The sequence below is a fragment of the Gopherus flavomarginatus genome, chromosome 11 (genome assembly GCF_025201925.1).
Source record: "Gopherus flavomarginatus isolate rGopFla2 chromosome 11, rGopFla2.mat.asm, whole genome shotgun sequence".
NCBI classification, from domain to species: Eukaryota; Metazoa; Chordata; order Testudines; family Testudinidae; genus Gopherus; species Gopherus flavomarginatus.
In genome coordinates this window covers 19,129,888-19,145,088 of record NC_066627.1, presented here as the reverse complement: position 1 = coordinate 19,145,088, position 15,201 = coordinate 19,129,888, and the positions used below count along the sequence as shown (strand labels likewise).

Sequence of the window (15,201 nt, the reverse complement as noted above, 5' to 3'; positions counted from 1 at the left end):
CCTCCTTTGCTGAAAGATAAAAGTAAAGATCCCATAAGAGTGATAATACTTTTTGCTTCTGTGACAGTCAGCAGCGACCCCCTAACAGCTAGTAGCCTTATAATAGCTGGCAACCATTAGGGGAAATTGGATATCTCACAGACACAGTAGCCTGAACTTTTGAACTGTCTTCTCTTATCAGTCTTGAGGCAGTTGAAGCTGGTCCTAAGCCGGTTTTGGCTGAGCAGATTGCAGAAGTGCAGGGTTTGCTAACCACCAATCAAATGCTAACACGACTGAAGCCTGTATGTGAGTGTGTATAAAAGATTCTTGGTTTTTGTATGGAGTAGAGTTTTTTGTACCAAGGTACAGAACTCTCCTTTCTTCTGCAGAATAAAGCAACCTTTCCTTATCCCTGTCTGGCTGTCATTGGCTCTCAGCTAGGTGGACCCAATATTTCAGTAACACTTCTTAAAGCACCTTTTATCTTAGGATCTCAAAAATTTTAAGAGACACTAATTGAACTTCACAATCCTTTACCTACACCTGGACTGTGTCCCACCCAAGTACTTATCCAGCGTGACCCTGGTCAGTGGGATTACTATAAATATTGTTAAAATCTCTTATGGGATCACTATAAATATTGTTATTCCTGGGAGATGCATAAATATTATTACCTCCATTTTATATGGGGTGGGTGAGGGGGGGAAGTGGTCAGGTACAGAGAAGAGAAATGACTTCTGATAAAACTCACAGTGTGACCAGGAAGATCAGCACAACTATTTGGGAATAAGTTGGGAGAAATTTATTCCATTCGTATTCCAATTTTGGTCTTCCTGGGGGGTATCCCGGAGAACCCACAAAATGAAGCTATAAAAGAACAGCAATGGATTCTCACAAAGCATCTCTTTCTTCACAGTGTTCCATCAGATATCTCACCAAGCAAGGATGCTCTCTGTCAGTTCTTGAATGGGGAACATTCAAAGAACAACCCAAGGACTGGAGAGAGCGCAGTGTGGTTGACTCCTTTGAGGGAATTCTCCCCTTCAAGTCAATTCTGACCACCATGTCCCACCCTGTCTCTAAGAGACAATGTGCTGCAGTGACTATGTGTGTTTGGGGGGACTCAGAATGGGGTGCTTTCTCCACACAGTCAGTGGAGACCTCAGTGTCCCACAATGGTGTTAGGGGATGCTGTGCTGAAGGGAGGAGATTGGGGGAGACACAAGCAATGGATTCAAATAGCTCAATCTATTTAGCATATCCAAGAGAGCCGTAAGGGATGAATTGATCACAGCCTATAAATACCTACCCAGAGAACAGAAATTTGAACATGAGCTCTTCAATATCGGACAAAGTTCCAATGACTGGAAGTTGAAGCTAGACAAATTCAGACTGGAACTGAGGTGTGTGTTTATGACAGTGAGGATAATTAACCATGTTACCAAGGGTTGAGGTGGATTCTCCATCACTGACAGTTCTTAAATCAAGACAGGATGTTTTTCTAAAAGCTCTGCTCTAGTTCAAAGAGAAATTAATTCAGGGAAGTTGAAGGTCAGGCTAGATGATCACAGTGATCCCTTTTGGCTTTGGGTCTATTGGGTTTCTTTTGGGTATGTCTACATGATGAGTTAGGGGTGTGATTCCCCTGCTCATGTACACATGCTTGTGCTAGCGCTCACTGAGCTAGTGTGTGTTTAATTAGCAGTGGTATGACAGGCAGAAGCAGAGGCATGGCTTATAGCTCTACATTTACATATAGACATGGATATAGATATACATATAAATGAGAAACCAGTGATGAACTTTTATTTGAATGTAAAAGATGTTAAAGAAATGACAGCTCTGTAAAATCAATGTATATCTCAGAGAGAATAAGGGACATGTTGAAATGGGAAAACAAACAAACAAACAAACCTTGACACTACAGACACATTAAAGGTCCCATAGCAGACATGAGAGTGCCTCAGACCATGATAGGATGGTGGGTTCATTAATAAATGTATGTGAAGTGATCCTGACACACAAATTGATTCAGAAGCATATAAAAGTTTTGCCAAGTGGTTTAGTTTAGATAAGGAAAATCATTTGGTTTTGATTATAATGTTATAATATTTAACACTCTTAAATATTGTCTGTGTATAATATTAAATATAGTACATAAATATGATATAAAAGTAATATAACAGACATCAAAGTAAAATAAAACAAACAAGAAAGTAAAAAAAATGGAATTTCTTTCATGTTTTTTCCCCCTGAAAATATTTGGTGACATCAACATGAATTTGCAAAATGATTTAGTGTTATTGAATCTACATCTTCTTTGAAAAAAGCTGAGTGGACAAATTTTGCAGTTTTAGATTTAAGTTCCAGTCTTGTGCCCTCTCTGATAGCCCACTATTTCTAACTTTCACCGTGCGCCCCATATCAGATCTATGTATCGTGCAATAACAAAGGGCTTCTGAGGACAGTGAATGGGTACATTTAGTGTGAAACCTGAGCTGTGCCATGGAGACCACTGGAGATACTGTAACTGAGTCCACACACAGTCAGGTAATAACAGCAATTGAGCAGAATTTCCAGCCTTTCAGTTCCTCTGAATCATCTGTTGCCATCTCTCTTTCCCTTCCCAAGTGGCACTGGAAAGGATTAGCCCAACACATGCCTCCAGCATAGCTCAAATTATGTGTTTTAATTTGTTTGTATGTGTGGTGATCCTTGTAAACTTTGACTGGCTGGAGAAAAATCTCTGAACAGAAGGGACTTTTGGTCTAATTTAGTATCTAGAAGGGATACAGGACTAGAGGGGCCAGTCATCTAACCCCACATGTAGAAAGGATATGGAGTGGCTGGGGCCGTTCTGATCTGTTACATAGGAAGGAACCAAGACTAGACGGTCAATTTGGTTTTTAAGCAGGTATGAATGTAGGAACAGATGGACCATTGATCAGACACAGTAAATAGGGTTAAGGCTTTCAGACAGGACGAACCAATGGTCTTTTCTATTAATAGCAAATATAAAGGAATGGATCAATCATTGATTTTATCAAGTACATAGACGGGATACAGGACAAGATGGACTATAGTTCTAGTCCAGAAAATAGAAAGGATACAGCACTAGAGGGACATTTGTTCCAGTCCCCTGTGTAGAAGGGATGCAGGGATGGATGGACCATTGTTCTGATGTAGCAGGGCAGGAGTCTGGATTCCAAATGGGATGGCCCCATCATCTGTCACTCACTATCAGGATCTGGGATAACAGAGACATCTACCTCCCTAATGTTGGGATTCCCTCCAACTCTGGAGGGGAACATTTAATCCAGTTCTCTAGAACTCGGTTCAAATCCTGACAGGGCCTTGAGGTGTCTTTAGTGGCATTTCATAAAGCTACACCTGAGGTGATCAGACTCAGGTATAGGGATGGGATAGGATGCACCACAACTCTGAACAACTTAATTGTATATCAGATTATATACATATTCTAAAACAGACTAACACAAGTGTGTACATTCTACATTACATCATAGACTTCATGATTGGCTTACTAATTGGGTGCACCTATCCCTGCACTAGAAAATGTGCTAGTAAGAAAAGCTGAAGCTGCAAGCTTATCACACATTTATTCTTCTTCTTGGTATTTCTTTATCTATGAGGTACATATTATTTACAAGGCCACTTGTGAATTCCTGCTTTGTTCATTGTTAACCTGTTTCCTTACACCTGTTTTCTTTCATTGTTCAGGCAAGGCCCCTACATCCTTACCCATCATTTTTCTCAGGGCGCATATCACCTCCTTGTTCCTCAGGCTGTATATGATAGGGTTGAGCACTGGGGTGACAGTGATGTAGAAGACAGAGCTTGTTTTGAGCTGCCCCACAGAGGAGCTAGACCTGGGTCTCAGGTACATTGAAATCACTGTCCCAAAGAACAGGCTGACCACGACCAAGTGGGAAGAACAGGTGGAAAAGGCTTTATGCCTTCCAGCAGTGGAGGGGATGTTCAAGACAGTGCCAATGATGCGAGCATAAGAGAGGACTATTAAGGAAAGCGGGCAGACCAGTGTGAACACACAGCTTACAGACATGACTATTTGTGCCTGGCCCTTCCCACCACAAGCCAAACTCACCATGGCCGGCATTTCACAGAGGAAATGGTCTATCTCCTGGTGCCCACAGAAAGATAGCTGGAAGGTGGACACAGTGTTGATGGCAGAAACTAGAAAACCTCCCGTCCAGGAAGTGGCCACCATGGCCATGCACCCCCTCTTGGCCATGAGGAGCGGGTAGTGCAGCGGGAGGCAGATGGCGACATACCTGTCATATGACATAACAGTGAGGAGAAAGCACTCCGTTATGCCAAAGGCGAGGAAGAAGTACATCTGGGCCATGCAACGGGCCAATGAGATGCCTCTGTGCTCTGCCAGGAGATGGGCCAGCATCTGGGGCAGAACACTTGAAGTATATCCAACCTCCAGGAGAGACAGGTTGGAGAGGAAAAAATACATTGGGGTGTGGAGGAGAGGGTCAGACCCAACCAAGAGAACGGTGAGGAGGTTCCCAAGCAGGGTCACCAGGTAGAGGGCGAGGAATGCCATGAAGAGGGCCAGCCGAACCTCTGGATGACTGGAGAGTCCCAACAGGATGAACTCCTGGGGCATAGAAGTTTGGTTTCCTTCTCCAGTCCTGTTCATTTTGTCTGCAGAAGTAAAGGGAAAAAGGGGAATAAACATCATCAGCTATCCGAGAGACAAGGTGGGTGAGGTAATCTCTTATTGATCCAGCTCCTGTTGGTGAGAGAGACAAGCTTTCAAGCTACTTCAATAGAAGTGGGACCAGTAAAAGATATGATCTCATCCACCTTGTCTCTCTCATTTCCTGGGACCAACACGGTTACAACACCACTGCAAAATAACTGAAGGTACTGATCATCCACCCTTTCCCCCCATTACCACAGCCTTGGAGAACCTCTTCATCTTTGAGGAATTGACCCTCCACACCACCCTAGAGGCAGGACAGTGCTATTATCTGCATTGCACAGGTGGGAAACTAAGGTACTTACGGTATGTCTACACTGGATTGTAAACCGGGTCTGTGGGACCCAGCCTCACAGAGTCAGTGTTTCCAAGCTCATGCTTGAGTGTCCACCCTGCATTGTAAGCTTGAGTTTACAATTTCCGGAGCAGAGTCTCATGGCCGTGCCAGCGCATCCATAGAGACTGCATAGACCTTCTTACTTGGGACTTCAGCTTGAGCTGCGTTCACACTGCAAAATGACAGGGCTTGGACCTGAGTCATGGCAAGACTTATGCTCTGACCTTCCTCCCTAATGGGTTCCTAGCACTCAGATTCTGAGTGCTTGCTGATCTGAGTCAGACTGATTTGTTTGTGGATGGAAACAGAATCAGCGCTTGAGCTTAGGGTGTAGTGCAGACATACCCAGAGAGGCTAAGCGGCATGCCCAGGGGCATGGAGTCATTGAGTTTAAGGCCCGAAGGGATCACCAGATCATCTGGTCTGACCTCCTTGATCACGGGCCACTAGCACCACCCAGCACCTGCACACTAAACTCAATAACAGAATTAGACCAAAGTATTATTAGGGAAATCATTAAGAAAGGGATCGATAATAAGACAGAAACTATCATAATGCCTCTCTATAAATCCATGGTGCACCCACATCTTGAATACTGCATGCAGATGTGGTCACCCCATCTCCAAAAAGATATATTGGAATTGGAAAAGGTAAAGAAAAGGCAACAAAAATGTTTTGGGGTATGGAACGGCTTCTGTATGAGGAGATATTAATAAGACTGGGACTTTTTGGAAAAGAGACGACTAGTAGGGGGATATGATTGAGGTCTTTAAAATCATGACTGCTGTGGAAAAAGTAAATAAGGAAGTGTTATTTAATCCTCCTCATAACACAAGAACTAGGGGTCACAAAACGAAGTTAATAGGCAGCAGGCTTAAAACAAACAAAAGGAAGTATTTCTTCATACAATGCAGTGTCACCCAGTGGAACAATTTGTCAGAGAATGTGGTGAAGGCCAAGATTATAACAACGTTCAAAAAAGAACTAGATAAATTTATGGAGGGTAGGTCCATCAACAGCTGTTAGCCAGGATGGGCAGGGTTGGTGTCCCTAACCTCTGTTTGCCAGAAGCTGGGAATGGGTGACAGGGGATGGATCACTTGATGATTACCTGTCCTGTTCATTCCCTTGTGGTCGCCTGGCATTGGCCACTATCAGAAGACAGGATACTGGGCTAGATGGACCTTTGGTCTGACCCAGTGTGGCTGTTCTTATGTTCTTATCACAGCCCTTGGGAGACTAGGCAGAAAAAAGGAGGGACCAAGGTGCTCCGTGCTCAAGGCCCCTGAAATGGCAGGGAGCTATTAAAGGAGATATACCTAGAGGATCCCAGTAAGCAACCCGCACCCACACACTGCAGAGAAAAGTGAAATTCCTGAAGGACACAGGCAATCTGACCTGAGGAGGAAATTTCTTCTCAGCCCCAAATTTGGCAATTTGTTAGCTTCTGAGCATATAAGCAAGAATCTAAGCACCTGACAAACCTATACTAGAGCAGAGTTGGTAGCCCATCTTTTCTAAATCCCTTACTAGTATCCTAGCCAAAAAGAATGTCACTAGTGATTTTCAGAGCCACTTTTTGATAGTCTAGCTCTTGCCCAATCCATCCTGCTGAAAAGGAGTCCATCTGAAAAGGAGGGTGCCTTCATTGCAGGAACTCAGTGATATTCAATAGAACTGACCTGGCATGGGAAGAATTCCTCTGAAGGAGAGAGTTTGACAGAGCTCCAGGAATGAAAGAGAGAACAGAATCTGTATTATAGGAACTTTTAGGGTGTTTTAGCTCTAACACAACCATTGAGCTTCCAAATATTACAATTAAAAATTCAGTTTGTAGGCTGGGATTTTCAGAGGAAGTGCAGGGAGTTATGCATCCAATGAAGAAATTCAATGGGCCATGAGTGCCTAAATTCCTTAAGCTTCTTCAAAAATTCTTCCCCTGTTATACAATGCTAGCAAAATGGGGCTTTGGTCTATGACTGAGGTTCCTATCACCACCCCTAAAAATCAAATGAATATTGTTATACAAGACACACATTTTAAGGAAATGTACCAAAATATCCATTGCCCCCAGAGAAGATGTCAGTATTTCTTACCTCTGGTATCTGGATTTAATCTAGTGAAACAGTTCTTGGGGTTGCAATAAAACTGGCACTGGTTGTCATCTGTGTTCATGAGGACTGTTGCAGTGGTGAGATGGAAACAAATTTCTCAGTTGTCATATGTGTGGCTTAGATACAAATGTTTAGGGGGAAATCTAGAGGGATATACTTCCTCCTGTCTTTCAGGGTGAGTTAGAATGAATTGTGTTGTGTTTCAGTAAAAAAAAAAGAAAAGACATACTCCTGGCTGTAGGGATGGTGGGCAGAACCTGTAGGACTAGAGCTCCAGACAAACACATAGGAAGCTCAACCCCCAAATTAACCAGCTTCCCAAACAGGCGTCCTGTGCACAAAGAAAACATGTGAGAGAATTTATCCCTGGCACCATCTGTGGGGAACTCTACTTCCCTTGAGACTTCTTTTAGCATGAATAACCAAAGGAATAAATTACTGACTCATTCCCTGGCACCTGGAATGTTTGGTGTGAGTCGCAGAGTTGACACGATCAAAAATATGCACCAGAGAGTTTATTTTTGTCATAAAGTCGAGTCACAGATGCATTTTTTAAAGCCCACCTCATGAGTTTTGAGGGTTGCTGACTCATGGTGTTAGAGCATTTAGGGTGGTCAATACCCACTGGGTTTGGCAGGGGGAACTGAGTCGGTCAGTGAATGAGGTCCTGGGAGAAGTGAGGGGTGATTCATGTGCAGTGCTCGGAGATAAAGGAAAGGCATGGGGAAGGCAGAGCTGGGTAGGAAGGGGCCAGGAGAGGGCAGAGGAACGGTGGAAAAGCGATAATGTTTTGTGAACTGTAAATTGTCCCTGTTTTTAATTCTGAAAGATGGGGGAAGAGAGAGCAGGAGAGAGAGCTGTTTCCTCTCTCTTTATGCTTCTCCACCTCCCTCCTGGAAAAAATGTTTCCAAGCTGGATCCTTGATCTCCACTATAATGTTACTCCTTTTGTCCTGAGTGGACTGCCAAAAACTCAGGGTCTTGCAGATTGTTCCAGTTAGGAGGTATTGATGCTGCAGTCTGCTATCCTTGGTGAAATCCTGTTTATTTAAAAAAAAATGTACCAAGTCCTGTTTCCCCAAACATGGGAGGAATCAGATGATGGGAGACAGTGTCCTTGACCACAGTCCCAAACCTTTTACACTTGGCATGCTGGGAAAATACAAACTAATCATTTCATCACCCTGCAGATTATTACTATTTATGATTTGTGTTGCAGAAACTCCTAATGGGTCCCACTATGCTAAAGGATCAGGGCTTCATTGTCCCAGATTGTCTACAGACACAATCCCTGGCCTAAAGCTATCCAAGGCTCAGTTTTTGAAAGGTGCCTAAGCAATTTGAATGTCAATTTCCATTAAAATGGCTGTGATATGGACATCCACTAGGATGACCATATAGCAAATGTGAGAAATCATGACAGGGGGTGGGGGGATAATAGGTGCCTATATAAGAAAAAGCTTTGAATACTGGGACTATCCCTATAAAATTGGGACATCTAGTCACCCTAACATCCACAGGTGACATTTAAAAGAAATCTCAACCTAAACAGGCAAGGCCTAAAAATGGCAAGGTGGGGGCAAGATAAAGGGAAAGAAAAAAAAAGTTAGGATTGTCAAAGGGGACTAAGGGAGTAAGGTTCAAACAAAAAAATGTCCAAACATTCACTAGTTTTGAACAAAAACCTTTCCCATTTTAAGATCTTCACTGAAAATTTTTAATTTTTGGAGTTAAAAAATCCAAACAATATTTTGCTTGTTTTTGAATCCCAATTTTCCAGTAAATTTGTTTTTCAAAAATAAGAAAAATGTTTCTTTTTGAAACATTATTTTTTGTAAAAGCAGCAAAGAATCCTGTGGCACCTTATAGACTAACAGACGTTTTGGAGCATGAGCTTTCGTGGATGAATACCCACTTCCTCAGATGCATGTAATGGAAATATCCAGGGGCAGGTATATATATGTGTGCTAGCAAGCAAGCTAGAGATAACGAGGTCAGTTCAATCAGGGAGGATGAGGCCCTGTTCTAGCAGTTGAGGTGTGAAAACCAAGAGAGGAGAAACTGGTTCTGTAATTGGCAAGCCATTCACAGTCTTTGTTCAATCCTGAGCTGATGGTGTCAAATTTGCAGATGAACTGAAGCTCAGCAGTTTCTCTTTGAAGTCTGGTCCTGAAGTTTTTTTGCTGCAGGATGGCCACCTTAAGGTCTGCTATAGTGTGGCCAGGGAGGTTGAAGTGCTCTCCTACAGGTTTTTGTATATTGCCATTCCTAATGTCTGATTTGTGTCCATTTATCCTTTTCCGTAGAGACTGTCCAGTTTGGCCGATGTACATAGCAGAGGGGCATTGCTGGCATATGATGGCGTATATTACATTGGTGGATGTGCAGGTGAATGAACCAGTGATGGTGTGGCTGATCTGGTTAGGTCCTGTGATGGTGTCGCTGGTGTAGATATGTGGGCAGAGTTGGCATCGAGGTTTGTTGCATGGATTGGTTCCTGAGCTAGAGTTATTATGGTGTGGTGTGCAGTTGCTGGTGAGAATATGTTTCAGGTTGGCAGGTTGTCTGTGGGCAAGGATTGGCCTGCCACCCAAGGCCTGTGAAAGTGTGGTTATTTTTTGATTTCACATGAGTACACATTCTCCTCTCATCCTGTCACTTCAATGTTGAGGGGTTGCAGATGGCTGGAAAGAAGGAAGTATAAAAAATGGTGTGTGGGTGGAAATCCAAAAATTGAATATTATTTATTCTAAGGTTTTGAAAACAGAAACAAGATGTCTAGAAGGAAAAAAACTAAAATTACATATTTTTGCAATGAAAAAATTCACTAAAGTCAACCTGGTTTTATAGAATATTTTGATCTGTAGAATATTGTGTTTTTCTTTGAAAAAAAATGTTTGATAAATATTATGACTACCTCTACTGGAATTCTAAACCCTATTTTTCCCAGGTCCCTTTCAAAATGCAAACAGAGAGTTTTTAGGAAAACAAAAGTCTTTTTAAGGTTCTCCTCAGAGCCCCTTTTACCTCCTTGTTCCTCAAGCTGTAGATGATTGGGTTTAGCATGGGTGTTATCACGGTGTAAAACAGTGAGAGGAACTTGTCCCGCTCTGGGGAGTAGCTGGACTTGGGCTGTAGGTAGACAAAGCTAGCAGAGCAGTAGAAGAGAGTCACCACAATAAGGTGAGAGGAGCAAGTGGAGAAAGCTTTATGTCTGCCCTCTGCCAATTGGATCTTGAGGATGGTGTATATGATACAGGTGTAGGACCCTGCTGTGAAGAGCAAGGGCAGGACAGTGATGAGCAAGCTGCTGGCTAGGTTCGCGACCTCATTTGGGGACGTGTTGACACAGGCCAGCTTTAGCACTGGAGGGAAATCACAGAAGAAATAGTCAATCTGATTAGGCCCACAGAACAGCAGGCTGAATATCCCAGCTATGTTTCCCAGTGGTATGAAGATGCCACACAGCCAGCAGACCAGCGACAGCCCAATGTACACACCCTTAGTCATTTTGGCTGTGTAGTGCAGTGGGTAGCAGATTGCCAGGTAACGGTCATAGGACATGGAAGCAAGAAGGAAACACTCGACTGTACCGAAGAAGAGAAGGAAATACAGCTGCACTAAACAGCTGGCAAAGGAGATGGATCAATCCTCTGAGATGAGGTTGGCCAGTATCTTGGGCACGGTGACCGAAGTGTAGCAGATCTCCAGGAAGGACAAGTTCCTGATAAAAAAATACATGGGGGTGTGGAGGGCCAGGTCCACCATTGTGATGAGAAGAATGAGGCTGTTCCCCACTAAGGTTAACAAGTAGAGCAGGAACAACAGAGAGAAGAGGAGAATCTGCATGTCCCAGTGGTTAGAAAACCTGAGGAAAATGAAATATGTCAGGCTGGTCTCATTCACTCTTGCAGCCCAAGCAGGAGATGTCATCTGTAGGGGAGAGAAATGGAGGTCGGCTAAGTTATTAACTGACAAAAGGACAAAGCCTGCTTCTGCTACCCTTGCTCACACTGTCACCTTTCTTCTGCTAACAGGAAGGACTTTCTGCTAACAGGACTATCTGGTGCCTTTATTTTCATAATGGGACTTTCTTGTGGAACTGTCTGCCACACAGTAAGATTCAGGCCAATAGTTAGAGAGTTTAAATTGAAGAGATTACCCCAATTTCTATAGCAAGACATTGTTAATAGTTACTGCGACTCAAGGACCTTTGGGTGCCAACTAATGGATAGAATAATGGGGGGTATAGCCGTTTACAGGACCCCAGGGGTCTGGTGTTTCCATAACAATAAACAAAGGGGGGGCATGTAAAGTCTCTACCAAGATCCAGTAGTTTACTAGGTTATCTGGATAATATTTAAGAAGTTCTGTGTCTATCCTGGAAATTATGCTCTTCAATTTTGAAGTTAAAAGCAGGTCACCAGGAGGTGACAGGGCTTGAACAGATTCTGTTCAGGCAGGGAGGAAGAGATACTTATCTCTGTCTGGTCTGGTGTGTATCATGGCATATCTAGGATAAGTCCTTGCTCCAAAGGGTATGCAGTCCAAAGAGAAAAGAGAGACAAATGGTGGCAAGGGGGAACAGCCTGCAAATGACCAAGGTCACAAAGCATATCACTGGCTCACAAAGGGAGTCTTTTTGCAGACAAAGCCACCAAATAATCAAGGTTGCAAAACTGCTATAAGATTGTGAGGTTTACAGAATGGAAGCCACCTCAGGAGGGGTCTGGTTTAGGAATGAACGTCTAAGGACTGTGATGATATATCTGAAGTTGCACGGACAGAGAGAGAGAGACACACACACACACACACACACACACACACACACAGTATTCTTCACTGAGGGGACAAGCGGAGAGCCTGACTTGTTTCAGGCAAAAAGGATCACTACCTACCTGGCTGAAAAATGCTGGTGAGCAATACCGTAAGACCCGACAGTAACTACATAAGAAAGGCTAGGTTGGAGGAGGTATGCTATGATTTTATTGCACATGTAACCCTTGCTATGACTTCTACTTGCGATCGTTTAAACCTCTTCTCATTGCTAAATAAACTCTTGCTTGTTTTCATGATAACTACTGTCATAGTATCTTTCCTCAATCTGAACCTTAGAGTCCAAAAGTTGGGGTACCAGCATGAATTCCTCTAAGCTTAATTACCTGCTTAGATCTGATATGCTGCCACCAATCAGGAATTCCAGTGCCTGATACACTCTGGTCCCCCCAAAACCTTCCCTGGGGACCCACAAGACCCAGACCCCTTGGATCTTAACACAAGGAAAGTAAACTCTTTCCCTCACCCGTGCCTCTCCTAGGATTTCCCTCCCTGGGTTACCCTGGAAGATCACTGTGATTCAAACTCCTTGAATCACAACACAGAGAAATTAGGTTTGTTCCCCCACCTTCTCCTCCCCTCCAGGTGTTCCCTCCCTGGGCTCCTAGAGAGATAAACAGATTCAAGCTCCGTGAATCTAAAACAAAGGGATTCCACCCTTCTCCCCTCCCGTCCCCTTCCCTGTTAAGTACAGACTCAATTCCCTTGAGCCTCAACAAAGGGAAAAATCAGACAGGTCTTAAAAGCAAAACTTTTAATAAAAAGAAAGAAAAAAAGTAAAAAAGTTATCTCTGTAATTTAGATGGTAAAAGTTACAGGGTCTGTCAGCTTATAGAAACTGGAGAAAAAGCCTCCTCCAGCAGAAATACAATTTAAAATACTTCCAGCCAAATACACATTTGCAAATACAGAAAACAATCAAAAGACTATAACCGCCTTTCTTACTAAATACTCACTATTCTGAATATATAAGAGATTGTAGCAGGGAGATTGGCAAGAAACCTGGTTGCACATCTAGTCCCTTCCAGGACCCAGAGAGAACAAAGCAAAACTCAACAAACACAAACAAAGGCTTCCCTCCACCAAGATTTGAAAGTATCTTGTCTCTTGATTGGTCCCCTGGTCAGGTGTTTGGTTCCCTGTCTGTTAACCCTTTACAGGTAAAAGAGACATTAACCCTTAACTATCTGTTTATGACAACTATATCTAAGTGCTGTGTGTTGAATGGGAAAGGGAAACTGAAGGGAAACTAGCAAGCTGGGGTTTGCTGTTTCTCTGGAAGCAGCAGGTCTCTGAATTCTGTAGGTATCCAGTGGAAGAGAGGCTGATCACTGCAGAGGGATTCTCAGAAGGCTTGAGAGATGGTATGTGCCTATGGCTTACTTGTACTGAGGAAGAAAGGGCTGCGAGGGGAGTGTTTATATTGCATGTGGCTGGAGGGGATGGGGAGCCAAGACCTGGCAAGAACAGATGAGGCTTCCAAATGCTACAGTCAGGTGGTAGTGAGGTGCCCCCAAGAGCACCCCAGTTACCTGCTCTGTAGCACTATTCACTCACAAAGAACAATGCACTTTTCAACAGTGGGTTAATGCCATCTACGTATGGTCCTGTGACTGGAGAACACTGGAAAGAAGTGTTCTATTTGTGGCTTTACCAATGGTCTGCTTTGGTACCTTGGCCACTTTCCATCTGTTCCCCCTGCCACCCTTGTCTCTCTTGTCTATTTGGACTGTATGCTCTTTGGAGTGGGGACTGTCTCCTACTGTCTGCTATGATACCGTTGCAAAAACGGCAAACAATTCTGGGGTGTATTAACAGGAGTGCCATGTGGAAGACAAAAGGAGGTAACTGTCTGGCTCTGCTCAGCACTGATGAGATCTCAGCTGGAACACAGGGTGCAGTTCTAGGTGTCACTCTTTAGGTAAGAAGGATAAGTTAGGGAGAGTCCAGAGAAGAGCAACACAAATGCTAAAAGGTTTAGAAACCCTGACCTATGGTAAATGATTAAATAAACGGGGTATGTTCAGTCTTGAGAAAAGACTGAAGAGGGACCCGATAACAATCTTCAAATACATTAGAGGCGGTTGTAAAGAGGACAGGGATCAATTGTTCTTCTTGTCCTACTTTCAAAGGATCTGAAGTAATAGGCTTAATGAGCAGCAAGAGGGATTTAGGTTGGATATTAGGAAAAACATTCTTAGTCTAAAGGTATTTAAGCTCTGGAACAGGATTTCAAGGGAGGTTGTGGAATCCCCATCACTGGAGGCTTTGAAGAAGAAGTTGCACAAACACCTGTCAAGGCTGGTTTAGGTGTACTTGTCCTGCCTCAGCACTCGGGCCTGGGATAGATGATCTTCCGAGGCACCTTCCAGCCCGACATTTCTCTATTGTGTGTATGTACAGCACCTAGCACAATGGAGCTACAGTTTCAGTCTGGAGCCTCCATCCAATCCAACCACACAGATCATTGTATTGCACAGGTGGGGAATCAAACATACCAAAGTAAAGTAACTTGCCCAGAGTCTCACTGCAAAATAATGGTAAAGGCACAGGAAGACTCTCAATTTCATAGCTCCTAGTTCAGCGCCTGATTCCAGGGACCGCACTACCATCTTGGAGAGCAAGAAAAGAAAAAGAAAGAAAACACATTGAGAGGGGCATGTAAACCGATCTCTTTCTTGTCTTCTCAGCAAGCCTGCCCATTATTTCTTTTGGGTCTAATTATGAACCTTAATGCCTTTGAAAATGGGGCACTTTGTGACATTTTACCCTTAATTCTAACATTCTTGCATTTGGTTTGTTAATGAAAATCTGAAAAAAAATTGCATAAAAAAACCCTCACATTTTGCAGCCAGCTCTGTTCCACACTCCATTTGAGTTAAGGTGCTTGTCCCGCTACCTTACCCAATCAAGCCATGTTTTCAGAAGGAAGAAGTCACCCCAATATGTTGCATACTAAGTGAAGGTGCATTTCAGCAGGATCCAGGAGACTTCATGCACTAGTCTTACCTTTATCTGTAAAAGGATTAGACTCTCTCATAGCAACCTCCTCCTCCTAGGGCACACGTTGGTCTTGCTAGGCCAGCTCTCTCCCTGGGGTTCATTCTGTCTGACCTTTGAAGCTGCTTCAGCAGGGCAGGGGCTGTTGCTTTAATTCAGTCTTCTTAAACAAATTCTAATCA

General features: G+C 43.4%; 1 protein-coding gene and 1 pseudogene across 1 annotated transcript; both read right to left on the bottom strand.

Moving 5' to 3' along the window:
- Nucleotides 1-3,709: 3,709 nt before the first annotated feature.
- Nucleotides 3,710-7,244, bottom strand: LOC127030951 (olfactory receptor-like protein OLF3). Its single transcript, XM_050917635.1, has 2 exons — nt 7,166-7,244; nt 3,710-4,674 (listed from the first exon to the last, which is right to left on the bottom strand). Exons 1-2 carry the CDS (start codon nt 7,242-7,244, stop codon nt 3,710-3,712), a joined length of 1,044 nt encoding a protein of 347 aa, XP_050773592.1.
- Nucleotides 7,245-10,162: 2,918 nt separating this feature from the next.
- Nucleotides 10,163-11,116, bottom strand: LOC127031174 (olfactory receptor 10A7-like; annotated as a pseudogene).
- Nucleotides 11,117-15,201: the final 4,085 nt, after the last annotated feature.

Bases quoted from the DNA above. Each gene is read 5' to 3' on its own strand.
- LOC127030951 (XM_050917635.1), bottom strand. From the start codon at position 7,244: ATGAACACAGATGACAACCAGTGCCAGTTTTATTGCAACCCCAAGAAC. The intron at 4,675-7,165 runs GTAAGAAATACT...TTACTTCTGCAG, and splicing joins ATTAAATCCAGATACCAGAG to ACAAAATGAACAGGACTGGA.